The following is a 23,989-nucleotide window of genomic DNA, read 5'->3' as shown; positions in this document are numbered from 1 at the left end:
CTGTCTTATTTGGCTCAGCAGAACTAAAATATATATACTGCTGCTTTTACACAAGCACTCACATAAGCTCAGCGATTCTCTGCTCGATCAACCTCTCACATGTTTAAGCTTGCTGCGGGAGATTTCACTTGTCATGTTTGCATAGTAAGCTAACGATTAATAAGACGATGTCAGAGGAATTGGTGCACAAATTATCATCACTCACAGATCAGTGCTGTCGCTCTCTATACACAGTTCGCACGATTGCAAAGTGAAAGCAAAAAAGCAAGCGCAAATTCAAACGCGATTTCAATATGTCACATATTGACAGTGGCTCACCGATGCCAAAGACATAATTACCCAGCTACATTTCTGAAAGAATGCAAAAGCATTGACATATATTTTTCCTTCCTACAATAGCCCGACGGGCAGGGAAGAGATAGATTTTGGTAGCCCGACTGAAAAAATCGCTAGCCCCAGGACGTCGGGCTAGCGATATCGCAAGCCCTGTATCTAATTGAGGAATCACTCATCTTTGGAAAAGAGAGTTTATTACAGAGAAATGGCTCTTTCCAAAATAAAAGCTATACTATCCGCTTCTTCTGGGCTATATTCTCAGCAGCATAAGGAGAATCATGTGCTAACAGCTGTCTAAATGACTCGGCTAAAGTTAGTAGCATGCTTGTTGTTTTTGTCTTTGCACTAGGATGATGTCGGCGTAAATGTGCAGTCATATTCGTTGTGTTCCCACTAGTGCTTTCAGGTTAATCTCGTTGAAATGACCTTAACGCCACAACACGGCAAATCTCCGTTAACGAGCTACCGCCGATCGCCCCGTGCATGGGGCTAGACGGCCAACACGTTAACGAGCTAACTGCGCTAACACACTAGTTCCCACCCATGTAATTGAGCATTGCATGCCACATCCAACATACTGTTTTACTTTAGTCCATGACTCGCTTACCTTCAGGGTCATACGTCACATGAAAACCAAAATAATTCCAAACGCCAGATCTGAATGAGGGTGGGGGAGGTCCATGTTGCAAGGAGAGCTTAACTTCTGTCTTGCTAGCTTGCCCTGCGCTCTTCCTTCTGACTATGCTGTCTGTGTTGAGCGCTCAGTGGATCTGCGCTCGACAGTGCAGCCTAGGCGGAGTAGTCGAACGCAGATTCACTGAGCGCTCAACACAGACAGCATCGTCAGAAGGAAAGTTGATAAAATAAATTACAAATGTTGTATTGTTCGATACATATGCGTACCGAACCAAAAGCACTGTATCGAACGGTTCAATATCGATACAAATATCGTTGCACCCCTAATATATATATATATATGTATGTGTGTGTATGTATATATATATATATATATATATATATATATATATATATATATATATATATATGTGTATATATATATATATGTGTATATATATATATATATATACATATACATATATATATATACATATACATACATGTATATTAGGGATGCAACGATACACAAGATTCATGGTTTGGTTCGATACTTTGGTGTCACGTTTCGATATTTTTTCAATACAAAAAAATGTTCATGCCTTTTTAATTTGTCATTTATTAAAATTATAAATATATATTTTAACTCAAAAGTACAGTTTTTAAATTTAATGTTGCTGAAACAATAAAATAATAATAATAAAAAATCTATCTGATCGAGAAATCACTCATCTTTGGAAAAGAGAGTTTATTACAGAGAAATGGCTCTTTCCAAAATAAAAGCTATACTATAGCTTCTTCTGGGCTATATTCTCAGCAGCATATTAAACATATCAGGTCCCCATAAGGAGAATCATGTGCTAACGGGTGTCTAAATGACTCGGGTAAAGTTTGTAGCATGCGTGCTTGTTGTTTTTGTCTGCTTCCACTTGTCTTTGCACTAGGATGATGTCGGAGTAAATGTGCAGTCATATTCGTTGTGTTCCCACTAGTGCTGTCAGCGTTAATCTCGTTAAAATGACATTAACGCCATAATGCCGCAAATCTCCGTTAACGAGTTACCGCGGATCGCCCCGTGCGTGGAGCTGGACGGTGTCAACACGTTAACGAGCTAACTGCGCTAACACACTAGTTCCCACCAATCGAGCATTGCGTGGCACATCCGACATACTGTTTTACTTTTGTCCATGACGCACTTACCATCTGGGTCATACGTCACATGAAAACCAAGATAGTTCCAAACGCCAGATCTGAATGAGGGTGGAGGAGGTTCAATTTCGGGTAGCGTTGAGGCAGTTGCCATGTTGCAACAAGCTCAACTTTTGTCTTGCTAGCTTGCGCTGTGCTCAGTGGATCTGCGCTCGACAGTGCAGCCTAGGCGGAGTATCGAACGGTTCAATATCGATCCGAGTATTGTTGCACCCCTAATATATATATATATATATATATATATATATATATATATATATATTAGGGGTACATACATTCAGTTTAGTTATTGTATATCTATACATTCAGTTTAGTTATTGTATATCTAGGCCTGGTGATATGAAATTGTATTTTTCAATGGTTCTGGCTGTCCTTGATGCACCATCAAGACTGAAATGGTCACGTTTATCTTTTCAAAACTCAATTTCTCTTGAATGCAGCATAATTAAATAAAGTTTTTGGTGGGTATATTCATTGTCTTGAAAAGTCACAAACTAATTCAAGTGTTTCAAATTAACTTCTTTTTGGTTTCATGATGTTGAGTGCATATATCCACAACATTTCTCTGAGTCAACTTCTTTAAAAGGACCCCTCCATGAAAACGTGTTTTAACCTTGACGTTTTTTCATTTCATGCCAGTTTAAGAATCAGAGCTCCAAAAACACAGTCGTTTTTTTTATTTTTTTGGACTGTTTTTAGAGTCTCAAGGTTGGCGGTCTGATGATCTGATAGGTTTTCTGCTTAGTGTCAGCTACATTGCTTCCTGTGTTCTTGAGGCTAGATATACCCTTGAAAAAAAAAACCACCATAAAAACCTATATCCTTATTGGGCTTTACAAGGATGAATTAACATATTATCAGACTGATTTTAAATAGTAAGTAAAATTGGGTGTTTTGTTGTCTCATGCTGTCAGCTAACAGTACACGACTGTCTTTAACACCTTAATGAATAGTTAAGTTAATTTAGCAGCATTAGTGAAAGCAAATGTCTTAATTACAAACAGTTCAGATGAAAATCCTTCATGGATCTGAGCTCTACCAGCCATGTGGACCCACTTTGTCTCTATAATGGCAGGAGAAACAGTTTGAGTAATGTGGAATGGCTCTGTAAGTGTCCCCTGGTAAAATGATCTTCTTTACTCTCCTGCAGCCCCAGTCAATGACAACGATTAGCTATAGCCTCCAGTGCTGACTTTATCCTCAAGGTTAGATGTAGCCTAGAGCCTATACAATTGCAATGGAACAGAGAATTGTTTGATAAAAAAAAAGTTGAATTATTGTTGAATTTATCTCAATTTTGTGGATTTTAAGACAGTTAGTAAGACAATATAAATGTAAAGCCTATTTTGTCAGGATAAGAAGTAAATGGTAAACATATGATCATGTGAATAACTGAAAATACAGTGGCAACATTTTGATGACTGAACATTCACAGGAAAAAATACCATACTAGATTTCCCAGATTAATATAAAATACATGATAATTTCAGGATTATTCAGAATTATGTGTGAGTTTATGGTTTGACAGAGCAACCAAAACCATCAGCCTAGTCCATAGGAAGTTGTAACACATTATTTCAACTATTTTTTGAAATGTCATTTACTACTAATACTAATAGATAACAGATTGTTTCTTAAATAGTCAATGAAAAAACACTATTTAAATACTCACATGTACCTTGTTCCTATATTTTTAAAATATTTTGATGGAAAAAGTCTTAATTTGAGTATTGCAAATGCAGTTAAGTAATAAAGATGCCCTGGCTCCTTTTGCACCCTTTTCTTACCCTTTCCTCAACTCCTCTCTGCTGCACTCCGCATCTCCTACACTCTGCCTTTCTCTGACTCCCACTCTACTCCTCCACTGCCCCCTCCTCCCTTTACTGTATCCCCTCCATCTCTCTTCTCTCACCCTTTCTCCCTCTCTTTTCTATGCCTCTCTATCAGGAGAAGAAGAGAGGCTCCCCAGAGGGACTGTGGTTCGTTCCCGCTGCCGCCTACACTGGCTTAATGAGGAGCCTGCGGGAAGGGGTGAGTGTCTCTGTGTATGTCTGCATGTGTCTGTTTGTCTGTGCCTGTGTAGCTGTGACTAAGTCTCTCTCACTGTGTGTGTGTGTGTGTGTGTGTGCGCAAGAGTGTGTGGCAGGGGATCCCTGTGAACTGTAATGATGAGGCAGCTGTGGGGGCCTAAAGCGTTGTTTGCCAGCTGCAAGTCAAGGGCATGCAGAGCAGTCACACACACACACACACACACACACACACACACACACACACACACACACACACACACACACACACACACACACACACACATGTGTGCATTCGCACTCTTACCTGCATCAAACACAACCCTTTACTGCTCAGCAGTCTGACCTCAGCAGCAATTAGGACCCTCCAGACACACATATACAGTAGATGGAGCAGAAACACAAGTAGAAATGTAGATACTTCTTTCCTTTTTGCAATTTTTTCTTTCACTTTTTTCTTTTTCTGTCTTATTTCATCCCTTTTTCTTACTTTGCCAGTTTAAATTACTGTTTTGTTTTGTTTTTAAAGTGAACTTATAAGACTGTAGTTGATTTAACACTAAAATAAAGATTAGAAATGGGCTTGTGCTTTTTGAAGCATGTCTATTAAGAAATTGCTCCCACATCACATAAAGAAATATACAGTGTTTTTCTTTCTAGTATTTTTACACGGTGACCTTTTCCCACGGATTAGGGATACATTTGGTAGACAGTGATATACAGTGAACAGGTAAAAGGAAAGAAGGAGATGGATGGATGTTGTTTTGTCTCTCAGGTGCAGAAAGGGTCTTGCTGTGGTGGCCCACTATAGCAGAATGAATATAGATGAAACCGGTCTGCACAGTTGTCAGCTAGTACCTACTGTTGCTTCATTACCACTGGGAGTGTAGGGGGGTAGATGAACAGAGAAGAGGTGCGTGTGCGTGTGTGTGTGTGTGTGACAGGAGCGAGGAGAGGGGTGTAGGGGAGGAGAGAGAAGGTTGACTTATTTATCATTATTGAGCTGAGAGAGTATGCTGATGGAAACACACACTACTCACACACAGCCTTAGGGACCAGACACTCATCCTAAGACCCAACCTGCCTCACTCTTTTTCCATCTCTCCCTCTCACACTCCATTTTCTCTCTCCTCCCAGTCTCCCTTTCCCTGACGAGCTGTTTTTCCAGTAGAATAATATTTGTCATCACGTTACAGAGCTGTCTATTTGGGCGAACTTTGTCTCATGGGTTTTACAATTATTGGAGAGATAGTGGTCACATTATATGGTTGGATGTTTGAGATACAAATCCTTGTTTGGGCACCTATGGGCAAAATACTTGTTTTGTTGCTTTATTTTCTTTTACTTGTTAAACAGTAAAACTTGATTAACAATTTCAGTGAAGCACTAAAACGTGTTGAATAGGTTGAGAACTGCCATGGGCTTTCTAAGCAATTGACTGAGGAGCTTTAAGTTAACTGATGTTTATAAATCAAGTTAAGGCTATATTAAAACACCTCCATATTATAATTTCCAAAATCTTTAATAAGGTCCTCTTAAGGAAAACTGTGAAAATGAAAAAAATTGCGGTTCATTGTGGTTGCAGTAAGCTTTAGCAGTATTTTTCCACCATGCAGAGATGATGCACCAAAAAAAGTCATTAGGAGGAAACTTTACCAAGTACCCCATCACAAATGTCATGATGAAGACTACAAAGCCACATCTGGTTTAGATGTTGCTTTAACTTCAGGTTGTGCACAGATGAAGTTTCTATCTTAGCTCTTTCTCTACAACTTCTAAAAGTAGGTTTAGAGAAAAAAAATGATGCAGAATTTGACCATGAGATTTAAAGCATCCTCCTTTTTGGGACAGTTAGTGGCATATGAAATATTGAATGGATATAGAAAACAGTTCCACTAAATATCAGAAGTTTTGGCTGCAATTGTACTCCAGTTAGTCACGTAAAGGCCTGGCAAAAACAACACAAATCTGACATGAACTGTTTAAATATAAGCAAACTAGAGATTTCTGAATGACCTTTGCAGTCTGTTTAACTATGGGAAGAGCTTAAGCCTGCCATGTGAACAAAATAAGCTAAAAATTGAAGTGTTTAATGGCTTAGCTGCGAGAAGGTTGATGGAGAGAGAGCTACAACAGGCTATTGAGTAAAGTTGAATTTTGCTTGACAGGGGTGACCTGTTAACCCATGATGAAATAGCCAAAAATAGAGAGTACACGCACCCCATATAAAAGAATGAGCTGCTCCCATGGCATCAGTGTTGTCTTAAATGTCAAAAAATGTGAATTTAGATCTAGACAGATGGTCTCTATTGATTTCTTTAAGGTTTATTGAATCCCTTACCCTAAGGAAAGCAAAGTGAAGACAATATGAGACTAGCTGACAATTCTGTCACATATAAGGCTAGATTTGGTCCAGTTTTTATATAAAAATATTGATCAGTATAGCTAATTCGTTTTTAGATGAAATATTTTTAGTAGCTAAGGCACAGAGCCAATTTGTTGGTTTTGTCAGTAGAGCGATATGGTGGAGGAAATGGGGACTGACAGAAATGAAGAAAGAAGGATCAGTGTAGTGGGGAAGGGGGTGGAGATGGCAGGGAGAAAGAGAGAAAGTTGTAGTTGGACAGGGGGAGTGGATGGCATGGAGTGAAAGGCAGGTTTCCAGGCCAGACTGAGCTACAGGAAATTATTTATGAGTCTGAACAAGATGATGCTTCAACTGCCTAAGATGAAAAGTGTATGTGTGAATATATGTGTGCGTGTGCGCGTGTGTGCAAAAAAAGTGATGTGTGAACAGTATTGCAGTGATAGAAGCCACGGGGCCAAAGGCAGAACTCCCCCTTACACACATGGATCCTTACATACAAACATACATACACACACAGCGGTGGTGGGCCTATTAATGATTTAACACTATCTTCCACAAAGGAGAGGAGACCAGAGGGGGATGTCGTGGGCCCTACCCTTTTGTCTAACATAGGATGACCATTGTATATGCATGAACACACACACACACCTAGCGTTAATGTTAGTAAATGTGTTATATAATAATGGATACTTACTCATCGTATTCTTCAGAATCCTTTTTTAGAATTAATCCCCATTTTTAATGAACAAAAAATAAAGAAAAATAGGCCAACATATGACGGAGTATAACTTAAGTTTATATTATCTTTACTTTTTTTCCCCTTTGTCTAAGAAAAACAATAATGTATAATCGAGCCTTTAACTCTTTTGGGGTAAAAAAAAAAAGGTTTGAAATTTGGCACAGTGATTTAGGGCACTCCTTGCTAGCTTTACAATTAGATGGAAGGTTCCTGCCTGAGTAAAAGGATCCAGATGTATCTACCTGAAATTAAAAGCTTGCAATTAAAAAAAAGTAATGTATTTTTAATGACCAATAGTTCTGCCTTAAGCACAATTAGAAACAAACACAATCTGACTTTACTAACAACATACAGAGATGTACATCTCAGTCTTTGGATGAATACACTGAATAATTACTCAGATCTCAGTCTGGAAAATCGATCCCTCCATTTATCCATGCATCCATCCATTTTCTGCTACTGCTGCTAGTAGCTAGTAGTAGTAGTCGAGTCTACAAGGCGTAGTTTAAGCAGAGAAACCCAGATCTTCGTCTCTCCACCTGGGAACACTTTGAGGTTCCCAGGTCATCCAAGAGATGTTCTCCAGCATGTCCTGGTCTGCTCCAGTGCCTCCTGCTGACAGAACATGTCTGAAATTCTTCATCTCATTTCTTTGGTCAACACTCAGCACTTATAACTACTGAACATAGCTCAACTGATAAATGGACAGCTTTGATTTTACACTTGGGTCTCCCTTCACCATAACAGCCTGGCACAGTGTTGGTACTTAAGAAACTCAACAACCCTCCACTTAGGCTACTCAGTCTCAACTTGGATTGGTCACTCTGACTTGTCTTACTTTGCAAAAAATGAATAATCATCTTTTTCAGTAATTCTGTTGTTGATTTTAACTGTGAGCACATGCTTGCTTCGATATGTAGCATTTCCAGCTTTCTGAATCCTTATTATGCTTCTTCTAAGGCCCTGTCAGGTATGGCTCTTGAGAAGACTAGACTTTCACAAGACACACTGTAAGACTTTTTTTTAAAGTCTCCTTTAACTGGAGGATCTGACTTCAAGTAGCTTTGGGAGAAATCATTAGCATAGAGGTTCTTTTGCTTATCCCAGTCTGGACCAAGAGATTTCTATGTTGTTGCTGGGATGAAGCTCATGTGCCAAGTTGAGATGGTGTCTCACTGAATTGTAAAACTGCCAAGGAAATGTGCATCTTCATGTTTTTTTTTGTTTGTTTTTTTTTGTTTTTGTTTTTTTTTGGGGAAGGAAAGGAAACATTTTTGCTTCCTGTTTGACTGAAATCTCATGAAACTCACGATTGAAACTCACCACACCACAGTGGGTCTGATTGGTTTCGCTAATAGTTCTTTACATAATTATTAGGTAAAACATATGTTTGAGTTTTAGCAATGATGTACCGTTGGCTTCATTTGATCAAGTGGAGTTCAGAGCACTACTTCAGTTCATGCAATACTTAATTTTCTTTACAAAACCCCCCCAAAACTTTAATTAAATTAAATTATTTGCATGGTTATATTTATTTATTTATTTTCAAGTTTTGGCAAAATTGGCAGAGATACCCAGCCAGTCAAATTTGGCACAAAGCTGTGAGATGAGAAGTAGTATCTTCAAATTTCCTTTTGTTGACATAAAGGTGAAGAAAATTGTATGATTTGACCATTTGGAGGTGCTGCAACAAGCGTCCCCATAACATGCTTCCATCCAGGCTATTAACCGGATCAAGTTGCCTCAGTGACAGTGGCCTATTGAACCTCTTGCCCCCTCCTCAGTGCTTGCAGCTATATTTAATATGTACCGGTATGTTTTTCTTTTTTTTGTGACATATTGGTTTTCCCACCTAATCGGTCCTTTCCCACGTCTCTATTACTTGTGCATAAATTTTTTCTCCTGTCAGCTATTTTGTCCAAGTCAGCTTATAAGCCTTTGTTCCTCGATGTTTACCTGTTTGTCTACAAGCCTGTGTTTCTCTTTGGGGTGTTAGATGTGTAGTGTGCGAGGTCAGTAGACAATGTCTGCGTTGCTGCCATGGGGGCTTATTCAAAACCAGGTGCACTGGCTTCTAAAGGATTTTAAATGGAAAGAGAAACCACATGAAACGTGAAAAAGTGTGCTTAAACATGCACAAGATTTCAACTCAAGAAAGTGATTTAGTTTTTCTGATCTGCTTGTCTTTGTACTTCAGACTCAGCAGACAGGTGCAAACATGTTTGGATATAAATCTAATCCACTGATCAACATTTAAAGACAGGGTTTTATTGTTCAGTATCACCCCAGCCTTTGAACTCTTTCATTTGAATTTCTTGTTCTTTTTATTTTGCCAGGGGTTCAAAGCACATAAATCTTTCTGTGGAAAAAGGGAGATTTTTTTTAAAGTTTAAACTACTTGCCATAAAGCCAGTTAGTCATATTGATTTCTGATGAAACCGATTGTTTTTATTTTTGGTAATTCTGAGTTTAAACCTTACAAACTTAAATTCTTATGCTTTGCTTTCCTGTTGCTTGTGTTAGATCTGGCCAATGCACTCCTGGAAAGCTGAATTAATCATCTTAACATTTTGTTTCTTTTATTTTTACAGTTATTATACTGCTATTATACTACAGATCAAAAGAAAACCTTTGGTCTAGCTTTGTAAGTTTTACCCGAGATCATGAATCTATTTTCCCAATAAACTCTGTAACCTCTTCTAAGGTCAGAATCAATTGTATTTTAATCTGTCAATGATTTGGAATTTGTGAAATGTTTTATTCATTTTTGTGCATTTTTACTTTTGGGGGGGGACAGGACAGTACAGTAGACAAGAAAGGGGGAGAGAAAGTAGGGGGAATGACACACAGGAAATAGCCTGGGGCAGACTTGAACCTGGGCCTCAGCAGGTGAGCCTTATGCCCTCTGGCATGTGGTTCACCTGTTCAACCAGTAAGCTACACTTTTTAATTTAACAATAACTAACAATAACTTAAGCAATAGCCGATAATGCTAGAAATATAATTAATATTAGTACATGTTTTGGAATTCAAAGCCCTGTATCTCTGATTTAGTCCAACACAGCAAAAGAGGATACCAGAATATACCAAACACATCCCTGGTGTCTGTAAACTAGAACAAGCAAAGAGCATTGTCTTGTCTTGTCAGCTGAGGTCATGAAGTGAAATTGCAGTGCTGTCATTCCAATTACCAGTATAATGACTCTGGCAGTTGCAACTTGATTCTGAATTTTAATAGCTCATAGAATTATTGATAGAATGAGGCTTAGTATACCACATTTTCCCAACCTAATTATTTCATCAGTTCTTTAACTCAGAACCAAGAAGTTGACATTTTTCTTTTTGAGTGAAATACTATGGCACACACTAAATTGTAACATATGCCTTTAGTAGTCTACCTATAATTGCATCTGTGGTCTCATGTGTTAGAGCATGGCTAATAGTTGATCCCCAGCCCCTCCACATGCCAAACTGTTGTTGGGCAAGATGTCAAGGTGGGGGCTAAATCTATCTTGAGTGCTGCTGTGTGTCCAATGGTGATGCAAGTCATAGTTTGTTACTGACAGACAGTGTTGGGAAGGTTACTTTTAAAATGTATTCCATTACAGAATACAGAATACATGCCCCAAAATGTATTCTGTAACGTATTCCGTTACGTTACTCAATGACAGTAACGTATTCTGAATACTTTGGATTACTTAATATATTATCATGCTTTTTACAACAACGTGAATGTACTATTGCCGTGTGATTTATTACTATTACTGAAGGTCCGCGACTCCGAACTGTAGTAAAGGGACCTCTGACTAATACGGCGGGGTCCCTATCGGCTCGTAGCCGAAAACTAGCTTTACTTTGTTGTGTGGGTCAACTTTACTTGCGAGAGACAGAGAGAGGCGTTGAAAGACTGCTCCAACGGAACTTATTGTTTTCGGAGGAAAACACGAACACGGTGTACAGTCGAGTCTTAATAGCTTGGCTGCAGTGGTTATTATTATATTTACATGCTTCCAGCTCCCGTTTTTCCTCGATGACAACTCCTACCTTTCCACTCCCCTTTTTCTCCCTCCTCGCTCACAGACACATAATGTGTATGGCAGTCCATTCTCCCTGCAACACGGACTACACTGCCCATGATGCTACATTCTTCAGAGCTATGCTTGTAGCATTCTGCCTGTTAGCTTAGCACAACAACAACAACAACAACAACAACGAAAAGGCGCTCTCTCACCCAGGAAACACACAGTCGCAGAGAGAGAGAGAGAGTCGCCCTGTAACCATGGCAACCGTAGCGCTGCCGCCTGGAACAACAGAACGTAGCTGTCAAACAAAACCCAAACAGTCCTGACCCGCGACAAAATGAAACAGGAAAGTACCGCAGTGTAATCCATTTATTTCAACAAAGTAACTGTATTCTGAATACCACCTTTTTAAACGGTAACTGTAACGGAATACAGTTACTCATATTTTGTATTTTAAATACGTAACGGCGGTACATGTATTCCGTTACTCCCCAACACTGCTGACAGAATATATCTGAGGTTACGTTTACAAATATGGATTAGCTTTACCTCTCTGTCTTGGAGCTACATATACAGTTGATGTTCTTTGAACAGCAGTTACCGCTGGAAGAATAAAGCAGTTAATCTGCTCCTCCTAGTGCTTGTAAAGACTGCAGTTGAAGTCATAACTCTCTGAGACTTCAGTCAGTTTCTAAAAACCTTGTTGTGTTGCATGTGCCGTACATATATTTTCAGTATATACCTAAAAAAAAAAAAATACTAAAGGATTGAACTTCACCGTGTAAATCGTAATAGTATTATTCATATCAGATAGTATTTAAGAAAATTGCTCACAAAACATTTTGTATCTTGGACATCAATACAAGCAGGCTTGATTGCATCTAAGCACAGTTTCTACAAATGCTGAGCTACTGTCTATTTGTAACTTCCAAATTCTCACCTTACTCTGCTGATCATTTATAAGTGTTACAATATTTGGCATCGCAAAATGCCTTAAGGGATTTTTTTCCCATTATTTTGTTTTTCTTTTAGGAGGCGTGATGCAAAAGTCATTTTAAATGGAGGGTGACGCCTCCTTTATATCTTCTGCTTGCCTCATGAAACTAAGTGGTGATGGGATGGTGATAAGTGGTGATATAGTTCCAGATTTTAAAATACATTAGGCTCGGCCATAGGTATAGCTCTGGTATATAGTTCTTACTCTACATTTGAAAAACAAATCCCTAGTATATCTTTTATTGTCTCACAAGTGGCAGTAGTAGCATTAAGGAGGGTGGATTACCTTGAAGAGTGCACAGTAAATTAACCCCCCACCAATATGCTGTCTGATCTTTGTGGAAGTCACAATTACAAAAGCAGTGTGATTACTCATTTAACATACAAAGCACTGTACTCCTCATGTCTTCACTGAACACATTGAGCTATTACTAACAGTACAGGCCTGAAAGGGGAAAATTAACTTTAGTCGGTGGTAGAACCTCCTTTAGCAGCAACAACCTCAATCAGACACTTCCTGTAGATATTTCCACAACAATGAGGAGGATCTTGGGGCCATTCCCATTACGGCCTGTCTTAGCTGAACAACCTTCATGTGCAGAAGATGTCAGTCAGTTAAAATCAGGGTACTGACTTTAGGTTAATGTCTAGTTGCATCATTTTGTTCTCACAATGCTCCATCCACCATGGTTCACAGTTGGGATGATATTTTGGTGATGGTGTGCGTCTCCTTTTTTTTTTCTTCTCCATACATGATGTTATACATTTTTGTCTCAGAGTATCAGCCTAGAGGTGTTTGGAAAAAAATGGAAAGCAGTGATTTGACAAACACTAGTTACTTTTGTGACTTTTTCTTATTTAAAACAATTTATTTATTTATTTATTTTGTTATAGGAGTTGGTGATATAGTCTTCTGATCTCATTTACCTAATTGAAACACCCAACTCTAAATAGCTTCTGGAGAAATTGTTTACAGAGTGGTTCATATTCCAGCCTGACCATCTTATGACTCCATATGTTCAAAGACATGACAAGTAAAAGTGTGTTTCTTTAGTTTAGTCTTGTTAATGCTTGTTAACCCTTCAAGCTCTTTTCTGAACAGTTTCCATCATATTACGGGCCTCTTTATACAGTGGGGCAAAAAAGTATTTAGTCAGCCACCGATTGTGCAAGTTCCCCCACCTAAAATGATGACAGAGGTTAGTAATTTGCACCAGAGGTACACTTCAACTGTGAGAGACAGAATGTGAAAAAAAATCCATGAATCCACATAGTAGGATTTGTAAAGAATTTATTCGTAAATCAGGGTGGAAAATAAGTATTTGGTCAATAACAAAAATACAACTCAATACTTTGTAACATAACCTTTGTTGGCAATAACAGAGGTCAAACGTTTACTATAGGTCTTTACCAGGTTTGCACACACAGTAGCTGGTATTTTGGCCCATTCCTCCATGCAGATCTTCTCGAGAGCAGTGATGTTTTGGGGCTGTCGCCGAGCAACACGGACTTTCAACTCCCGCCACAGATTTTCTATGGGGTTGAGGTCTGGAGACTGGCTAGGCCACTCCAGGACTTTCAAATGCTTCTTACGGAGCCACTCCTTTGTTGCCCGGGCGGTGTGTTTTGGATCATTGTCATGTTGGAAGACCCAGCCTCGTTTCATCTTCAAAGTTCTCACTGATGGAAGGAGGTTTTGGCTCAAAATCTCACGATACATGGCCCCATTCATTCTGTCCTTAACACGGATCAGTCGTCCTGTCCCCTTGGCAGAAAAACAGCCCCATAGCATGATGTTTCCACCCCCATGCTTCACAGTAGGTATGGTGTTCTTGGGATGCAACTCAGTATTCTTCGTCCTCCAAACACGACGAGTTGAGTTTATACCAAAAAGTTCTACTTTGGTTTCATCTGACCACATGACATTCTCCCAATCCTCTGCTGTATCATCCATGTGCTCTCTGGCAAACTTCAGACGGGCCTGGACATGCACTGGCTTCAGCAGCGGAACACGTCTGGCACTGCGGGATTTGATTCCCTGCCGTTGTAGTGTGTTACTGATGTTGACCTTTGTTACTTTGGTCCCAGCTCTCTGCAGGTCATTCACCAGGTCCCCCCGTGTGGTTCTGGGATCTTTGCTCACCGTTCTCATGATCATTTTGACCCCACGGGATGAGATCTTGCGTGGAGTCCCAGATCGAGGGAGATTATCAGTGGTCTTGTATGTCTTCCATTTTCTGATGATTGCTCCCAAAGTAGATTTTTTTCACACCAAGCTGCTTGCCTATTGTAGATTCACTCTTCCCAGTCTGGTGCAGGTCTACAATACTTTTCCTGGTGTCCTTCGAAAGCTCTTTGGTCTTGGCCATGGCGGAGTTTGGAGTCTGACTGTTTGAGGCTGTGGACAGGTGTCTTTTATACAGATGATGAGTTCAAACAGGTGCCATTCATACAGGTAACGAGTGGGGGACAGAAAAGCTTCTTACAGAAGACGTTACAGGTCTGTGAGAGCCAGAGATTTTCCTTGTTTGAGGTGACCAAATACTTATTTTCCACCCTGATTTACAAATAAATTCTTTACAAACTCGTCGTGTTTGGAGGACGAAGAATACTGAGTTGCATCCCAAGAACACCATACCTACTGTGAAGCATGGGGGTGGAAACATCATGCTATGGGGCTGTTTTTCTGCCAAGGGGACAGGACGACTGATCCGTGTTAAGGACAGAATGAATGGGGCCATGTATCGTGAGATTTTGAGCCAAAACCTCCTTCCATCAGTGAGAACTTTGAAGATGAAACGAGGCTGGGTCTTCCAACATGACAATGATCCAAAACACACCGCCCGGGCAACAAAGGAGTGGCTCCGTAAGAAGCATTTGAAAGTCCTGGAGTGGCCTAGCCAGTCTCCAGACCTCAACCCCATAGAAAATCTGTGGCGGGAGTTGAAAGTCCGTGTTGCTCGGCGACAGCCCCAAAACATCACTGCTCTCGAGAAGATCTGCATGGAGGAATGGGCCAAAATACCAGCTACTGTGTGTGCAAACCTGGTAAAGACCTATAGTAAACGTTTGACCTCTGTTATTGCCAACAAAGGTTATGTTACAAAGTATTGAGTTGTATTTTTGTTATTGACCAAATACTTATTTTCCACCCTGATTTACGAATAAATTCTTTACAAATCCTACTATGTGGATTCATGGATTTTTTTTTCACATTCTGTCTCTCACAGTTGAAGTGTACCTCTGGTGCAAATTACTGACCGCTGTCATCATTTTAGGTGGGGGAACTTGCACAATCGGTGGCTGACTAAATACTTTTTTGCCCCACTGTAGAACAAAATGAGCAAAAATATTTTTATTGGTCATATACCCAGATTATTGTAAAAAAAATTGTAAAAATGTTACTTACTAATTTATTTGAGCTTACCTTTCTGGGAATGTAAAGTCTAACTAGAGCTATAAGGATAATATAATGAGAGTACTTATACTGGGAGACATTATAGTGCGAATGACTTACTCTTTTCTCTTTCTGCTGTATTTCTCTCTGCATCATAATGATGGAATTTCTTGCATTAGCAACTTGTTTCTTACCACATATAAGGATATCTCTCTCACTCTATCTCTCTCACTCTTTGTCTTTAACACCCCTCCTCTTCTCTGTGTAGTTCTTGGCAGGGCTACAGTCTATTAAACACACAGACAGTGGGTGCTCCCCCGTGGGCTCATTAGTGAGCTGGCCCACACGGCCTGGGGAATGCTGGAACAGACCATTCTACTGGTTCCCGGAGGGGTGCCAGAGGATTCATTATGTCGTTGTTCAACATAGTCTCTTGGTGGTGAATAGTGCAATGTGATGTTCTATATTGGATTAATAGGTCATCTATTTAAGATATTAGTCTTGATTTTGTTTCCATATACTTGTTGTATGTTGTATGTGATGTATGACATGAAATAACCAAGGCTTGCAGCCTGATCACAGATGCTTTCTTCAATGTCACAGGTAAATGTGTCCACAAGACAGCAAACTTTTTAACACCTAAAATTACATTTTGCCATTTTGTGATGAACAGAAGCCAAATGATTTATCCTTTTTTTCAAGAGAGGATTAATACAAAATGTTGTTATTGTATTTTGGGACCAAAGGATATTCTTTGACACAGTCAGAGCACATTATGTAAAAACTTGCTTCAACTTAGGTCTAATGTGAACATCATTTCAAACTGACATGATATGAGTTCAGTTGTTTTTGTTATTTTGTTATTTTTTGTATCCAGTATCACTGTTATTGTTTCGACTTTGTCTTAAGTATCGCATTATTTATACTTACTTTATAAACAAAAGTGTTGACTTTGTGAACTGTACAACAGCTTTTAAGTATAAACTGATGTGTTTTTCAGAATTAACATAATACATTTCCAGAGTGAAATAAATGTTTCAGCTGTTCATATGAGCCTTTACCACAAAATATTATTAGCTGTTTTTGTATGAATAGGCTCTATCGTATCCCATATCTAGGGAGATTGCGTGTAAATGATGTAACACAGTGAAACACAATAATAACTTGACAGAGGCAATCACTTCTGTTCTACTTCCTGGCTTTCTCCACAATGACATTCCTGGAAAACTAATTTCCTCAGCGACAGACATTTCATTAGCCCATTGTCTGAACACTGACAACTATTCTCTACTGAAGCAAAGGTGTGTGGGCACATACAGTATACACATCGAATATGCACACAAACACGTTAATACACAAGTTCACTCATACATACGCACAACTTCGGTCTCCGTTTTGTACTGAGATGTCACTGAGAGCTAATCTAATTGTCAGTTTGTGATTTTATTACTTTTTTTGTACATCGTGGCCACATTTTTCAGTAATCGGGTTTTGGGTGTTGAATTTAACAATCAACCAGAAAATGCTGAACCCTTATCATTATAATATACTCTGCTATTAAGATGCACACCAGTATGAAAGCTTAGCTTTACACATGTGTGACCTTCACCAGTTGATTGTGCTGGCACACAAATTGCTTCTAGCACAGGCAGTAGTAAAACAACAACTTTTTCTTTCTGTATTGTCTCTGTTTATGTTTCTAAGTGTTTCTGCTTGGTATTCTTTGTCTTTGCTGAAGGACAACTGTTGAGGTTTTTGTCACTAGCCTGTTATTATAAGTGTAGTTGGTAGTGTAGTCAGTGCCACCTTAATTTGATCATTTTACTATATGCTACATACTTAAATTATACATTACCTCGTCTAGTCCCAGTGCGGTTAGCTGATCTCTATGTCAGAGCTGATATACATGATTTAGAAATACATTTATGTTTGTCTTTCAGGATGACACTACAGTTCATCATATGGCAGCAAAAGCAATAGAGAACATATCAACAGTGCTGTCTGGTCCCTCCCATCACCTGGTCACCACAGAGATAGGCGCCGCCCTGTGGTACCTGTTCACTCACTCCACTGTGGAGGCTGTCAGAGTCACTGCTATTTCTGTAAGCTCACATATATAAAGATATATCATAGATGTACAGCTAACTTTGTAAGAGCTATAAAGATATAGTAAAAAAAAAAAGTGATTAATACTAGTTGACTTTGAATAATTCAAGCTGATTTCACAAACTTATTTGCACCAGCTGTATATATTACACAAAGTTAAAGCAGCCAAATGTGCTTGACTGACTGAATTTCTTGTATTGCTGTTATAGTCTGCTAAAAAATAATTAATTCTGATGCGATTCTCCTAGTGAACCACAAGTAATGAATATCAACTACTTTATTATGATGCGTCACAAACCACATACTTTCTGAAACTATACCAACTTTCTCTACCCACTTTATTATGATGGACTGTGTATTAATTCAGGCCATGTTAAGCATTAGATATCCCACATCACCCACTGTCAGGCTTTGAACCATATTAATGTTTTTCTTAATGACACAGTCATTTGTTATTCCATAATATGTATCACTGGACACTTGTTCCTTCACTAATGGCAAGGAATTTCAGTGCTATGTTACAGAGGAGCGTACATTATCTCTCGGTGTGTGTGTGTGTGTGTGTGTGTGTGTGTGTGTGTGTGTGTGTGTGTGTGTGTGTGTGTGTGTGTATCTTTTTCTGTTTTTCCAGTCTCTTTCTAGGCTTACCCGGGTGGTCCCAGCAATCTTCCTATCAGTAATTGACACCTGTGGTCCAGCAGCCATCTTGGAGGGCATAGGGGGTGCAGGAGCCCGGGTCCAGCAGCACCTGCTCACTGCTGTGGCCGCTGCCTTGCTCACCTCATGCACTCAAACACACCGTGTAACACAGAACAGGGTATGTGTATCACTTGTGTAACACGTCCGGCTACACGTACAAACCACAGCATTAGGTACACCGGTTAACGGCTTCTTAACACAAATATTTAATTTGATAGTCACATGGCAACACGTCTGTACAGTTAGGCATGTAAACCTATAAAAATATGAACAGCACGGTGAAGGTCCTGGGTTCATCTCCAACATCTGGATGGGGCCTTTCTGTGTGGAATTTTCATGTTTTCCCTGGGTGAATGATTTGCAAATCTCATAAAGTTGTATTTTATTGAGAATAAAACAAAGAAGACTTATTAACTGTTTAATCTGAGAACACACCACACCACAGAACAGTTTGCCTCAGTCCATTTTAAATGAGCTTTGGCTCACAGAAGGTGGTGGATCATGTTCACTGCTTCTTTGCATGACAGAGCTTTAACCTGCACTTGTTGATGACTAGGGATGGGTATCGAAAACCGGTTCTTGTTGAGAACCGGTTCCCACTGTTTCAATTCCTTGGAATCGTTTGCCACTTTTAAAAACGATTCCCTTATCGATTCCAGTCGCCCCGAATGACGTCATCACGTTGAGTAGCGTCTTTTACCCAGTAGGAAACACGGCGCCTGAGCGGCACAAACGCTCAAAAGTTTGGTTACACTTTATGAGAAAGGATGACAACAGGGCAACGTGCAATACTTGCAAAGTAGAGATTTCATCAAAGGGAGGAAACACTATGAACATGCAATAGCATTTGCTCAAAAAACACGCGATTGCTTTCAACGAATGTCGTGTTTTTGATCCGCTCCGGACTAGCGAAGCTCAACCCAGCAGCAGCGGTAGCGTTTCCACGTCCTCTCCCGTTAATACTGCAGGTAACTAATCAATTAGCATTGCATATTATGTTAGCGCGATTTACCTTATTACAAAACCTGCTATTACTGTGCGTTGCATTTAGATAACCATGATGAGAGAGACAGAGTCTGGCTGGCTCAGATGCTGGCAGTTGTCGCTGCAGTCTACCGGCAGCGTCTCCTTTCAGGCCAGGATAGACGAATGTCACCGAGCAGTGTCTAAGTTTGTGGTCAAAGGCTTCCACCCATTTGCCACAGCACATGCCCCCGATTTCACTTTGGTAAGTGAATGTGTTTAATTGTAGGCAGGACATTACTGGATATTCTTGTGTAATTGCTACAGAATAATTTATGTTAAACTTTGTTATTGCTACAGGAGAATATTTATTTTATTATTTTACATATACATTTTTTTTCCTGGGGACCCTGTGACACCCCATTGAAGAGCCGTAGGCTGGATCTCTTAAGATCTCACTGTTAGGTTTGTAAGGCCATGTTACTCCTAAATTTCTATCTTGTTCAAAGAGAAGATATAAAACAAAGTTCTAAGCTAATCGACTTTAGTGTTCTCCTTTAAAAAAAAAAAAAAAGAATCGATAAGAGAATCGATAAGGAATCGAATCGTTAAACAGAATCGAAAATGGAATCGGAATCGTTAAAATCTTATCAATACCCATCCCTATTGATGACACAGTGAACTGTGGTTCTGGAAGTGTTCCTGAGACCATGCAGTTATTTCCATGAGAGAGAACTGTATTGGGCATGAAGAGCACCATCCAATATTGATTTTCAGCCTTGTCTCTTAGACATAGAGATTTTTTCCAATTCTCAGAAGCCTTTGATGATATTATGTACTGGAGTTGATGAGCTAATCACAATATTTGGAATTGTACAACTTGTGGAACATTTTCAGAATAATTTTCCACAATTTGTAGATCCAGTGTTTTGAGTAGAGTAAAGTAGGAATTTGGCGTAAACAATGTGAAAGAATGTTTTTTGGTGTAATGGTGTAGAGCGTATTTTCTTGGCTCACTATATAAACTCTATATAAATCAGTGCCACAAACAATGAAAGCATTTCTGAATGTAAGAATGTGTCTAACCTATTATTAGCGAGGTGTACCTAATAAAGTATTGGGTGAGTGTATATTTTAATGTATAGCAACAAAAAAAGTGTGTCTCAGAAACCTAGACACAAACAACCATTGTGGTAAAATTGCTAGAGCATTATTTGACAGATGATTTGGTGGTAACATCACTACAAGGAAAGCGTTGATTTTTAGTTCATGTGAGGAATGTCTCTAATTAGAGAGTTTTACACAGTGGCTGAGGGATACAAACACTCCTGGATAACTACACAACAACACCAAGAACAAACGAAACTGGACTTCTCAGATTCCTAACGTCTTCACGCTGTTTTTACCACTCTCTTTCTCTCTTCCACACAGTTCATGAACTGATGCTGAACTGTTCATGAACTAATTTGTCAGGAATTGCTTATTTAATTTTTCATAAGACAGTCCATCAAGTGTGTATGTGATGTGCTAATCTTGGTAAGGCAGAGGAGCTGAAATTGATTTGAAGGTTTTAACTTGAAGTCTAGCATTGGTAATTGACTCTGAACTGAATTTATTTGCATTGAGTATTTCCAATTTAACACCAGAATACAAACTTAGTATTTCAGCTCTGCTCTAATTATACAATGATATGCATTCACCCTCCAATCCCCTCCCCCCCACACTTTCCCTTGGCACAAGGACAGACAGACCAAGAGTTTGTTTACACAGAACTCTGTTAGTGTGTGTGTGTATGTGTACATGCATGTGAGTGAGTGACTGTGTGTGTGTGTGTGTACACTCAAGCAGAAGCGTTAATTTGTTGAGTGTGTCAGTATCTAGGCTAATTGGCTGAATGAACATGCTGTAGCCTTCTACTTCAGCAAAGCATTATGGGTAGTGGGGTGGGACTTATCAGCAAGGCACACACTACTGGGCTTTTGAAATTAATTAACTTAGTGTGTAACTCCATAAACACACATGTATACACATGCTTTCTCATTGCTGAGACACACACACACACACACACACACACACACACACACACACACACACACACACACACACACACACACATTCAGTGGTGCTGGTGATTATGATAATGGTAATGAAGGGTGGTCAGTCAAAATGTTTTCCAACCAGTTACTGCTGCTGAGTGAATAGTTGTTGTAGCTGTAGGCATGCGAGTTTGTGTATGTGTGTCTAGTCTGGGCTGATTAATTTTTAGCTTGTTATACGTACATTTTCGGAAAAAAAAATTTAAGAAATGAACATGTTATTAGTTTGGATATTTTTCTCTTTTCTGTTGATTTCTGTTTCTTGTGATAAGGTGATATTAGGACAGCAAAGTACTTTTTTCTCTTTAAACTTTAAATTTACCAGAGTACTTATTATGTTACCAAATTAACATTTTCAATTTCAATTTGTTCTTAGCAATATTAAAATCTGTAAACTTTTTGACTATATATGATTTTGTCTTAATTACAAAGCTTAGTTTTGTTTTGGTTTGAGGGGGTTTTGGCAGCAGCAGAATAATTAGCAGTTGCACACCACCAAAAACACCTGTCAACTTGAAGTATTGGTTTTACAGTGAGTCTGTTTGTGTGTGGCAGAATGTGGTCCTTTTGACATCTTCTGTAGTAACACAGTACTTTGTCTGCTGTTAATTTGTCTCTGTGTGTGTAGCTTCAGAATGAGCATTAATTGAAGTAAAAAAACCAGACAAAAATTGTTGCGTTCAGCTTTTTTTTGTTTCTTTACATCTTACAGAGCATCTGATCTTTTTTGGAAACCTGGTTGCAATTCATAGAATAGTAGATGTGTCCAGGACCACATTTTCCCATAATCCTACACAAACACACAATACTAGCTATGTTGCCAGAGGATGTAATCTGTTTGAGGAATAATTTTAATTTCCTTGCTTTTAGGATTTGGTTTTGAAAGTGCTGCGTTGTCTAGAGAGTCCGTCTACGATAACAAGAGCCAAAGCATTACTACTGCTTCTTCTGCTCATACAAGACAACAGACACACACTGCTTTACTGCTGTCAAAACAGGTAAATAAACATACAGTACACATCCACATGCCAACAGTGTACACACATACCAACAATATGTACTCGTGTAAAAACAGGTAATCATAATATACATATTGTTTTATCTGACCATGTGAGCAACCACTACAAAGTATGATGTGTGTGGTTGAATCTCATGAGTCAGGTCTTTATAAACAGCTCTATGAGCCACATTGCTAGATGAAACAATTAGAAAGTAATGTGTGTGACCTTCCCAGTAGTAGCTTTGAAAAAGACGTTAACTAGATGCAATCATGGTGCAATTTTGAATAATAATTCATTTTTGTCAATTAAAGAATGATTGTTTATAATGAATTGTATTGCAACACACTAATAACACATTAATCTTGTTTCAGGTAGTGAGATTGCTTTCTTAACTTACCACATTTCACTGTGCACCCTGCAACTGTCTAACTGTACTGAGATTCAGACCAGTGAAACTCATACTTAACTCCTCTCAGTCTGTCAGACCACTGGCTAATTAGTTTCTCTGGAATGTAGTTGCCAGTGTTCACACATAGGCTGAGCTGTCAGAGAACAAACAAGTAGCATTTGTGAAATCCATTTCAGGGTGGGATTGCCCTTTAATTATTTAGCTGTAGCTTTCAGTATGAGAGTGTGTTCTCATACCGATCCTCACCACAGCTAAAACGAAATTCCCTTTTCAGTATACTTTGTGGGTTGGCAAATACAAGATTGTGTTTTGGTTTTGCAATGTAATAATGTTCACTTGGAAGAAACTATTGTATGTACAACAGTTAGCTTAACACCTATTTAAGTAGATAGACTATGTATTACTCCAGCCAAGTTGGTTCCAATGTTATAACAGCTGGCTGACTGCACAGGAAGCAAAATGGTACATGCCACAGAATTTGTTTCAGTTTTAGAGCATTTCATGTTTTCTAGGCAATAAACTCAATTCAAGGTCCACAAAAAACTTTCTTTTTTTTTTTTTTTTGCATCTTCAAGAGACTTCAGACCACATAATAAGTTTCAGGCTGACTGACAGATGTGATAGACCCCTCCTAAATATATTGCCCTTCACCAGCAGATCATATCATGAATACATTTACATCATACATTTTCTAAATGCTCGATTTGTGTTTGCCTAAAAAGAAAAGATGGATTCAGTGTGGTGGGCCAGAGGTTTGTTTCACAAAAATGCCTAACCAGTCATTGTTAACTCTCCTGGTGTTGTCTTCATTTTACCTTTCTCCTCCACTCCACCTCTCTCCAGATGTGCTGAAACTGCCAGCGAAATGCAGTATAGACTATCATAAGCACATTAAGTGCACATAAATCAGGCAAGTTTGCTAATATATTCTGTTTTTCCTCCTTTGGTTGCTGTAGAGCAGGGGTGTCAAACTCAAATACACAGTGGGCCAAAATTCAAAACTGGA

At 39.0% G+C, this 23,989-nt stretch overlaps 1 protein-coding gene across 5 annotated transcripts in view; it reads left to right on the top strand.

Annotated features, from left to right (window-relative positions):
- Window positions 1-23,989, top strand: part of ulk4 (unc-51 like kinase 4) — a 108,528-nt gene that overhangs the window by 27,907 nt on the left and 56,632 nt on the right. For all 5 annotated transcript variants that reach the window (XR_013973384.1, XM_080896417.1, XM_080896419.1 and 2 more), the window contains 4 exons: window positions 4,108-4,191; window positions 17,650-17,811; window positions 18,447-18,632; window positions 22,444-22,571. Coding sequence is in view for 4 of the 5 variants with exons in the window: in XM_080896417.1 (XP_080752543.1) it covers window positions 4,108-4,191; window positions 17,650-17,811; window positions 18,447-18,632; window positions 22,444-22,571 (560 nt within the window). In the remaining variant the exon portion in view is untranslated. The remainder of the gene's footprint in view (window positions 1-4,107; window positions 4,192-17,649; window positions 17,812-18,446; window positions 18,633-22,443; window positions 22,572-23,989) is intronic.

The sequence above is a fragment of the Rhamphochromis sp. 'chilingali' genome (genome assembly GCF_963969265.1).
Source record: "Rhamphochromis sp. 'chilingali' genome assembly, chromosome: 11".
NCBI lineage: Eukaryota > Metazoa > Chordata > Actinopteri > Cichliformes > Cichlidae > Rhamphochromis > Rhamphochromis sp. 'chilingali'.
This window is presented reverse-complemented; position numbering and strand designations above follow the sequence as displayed.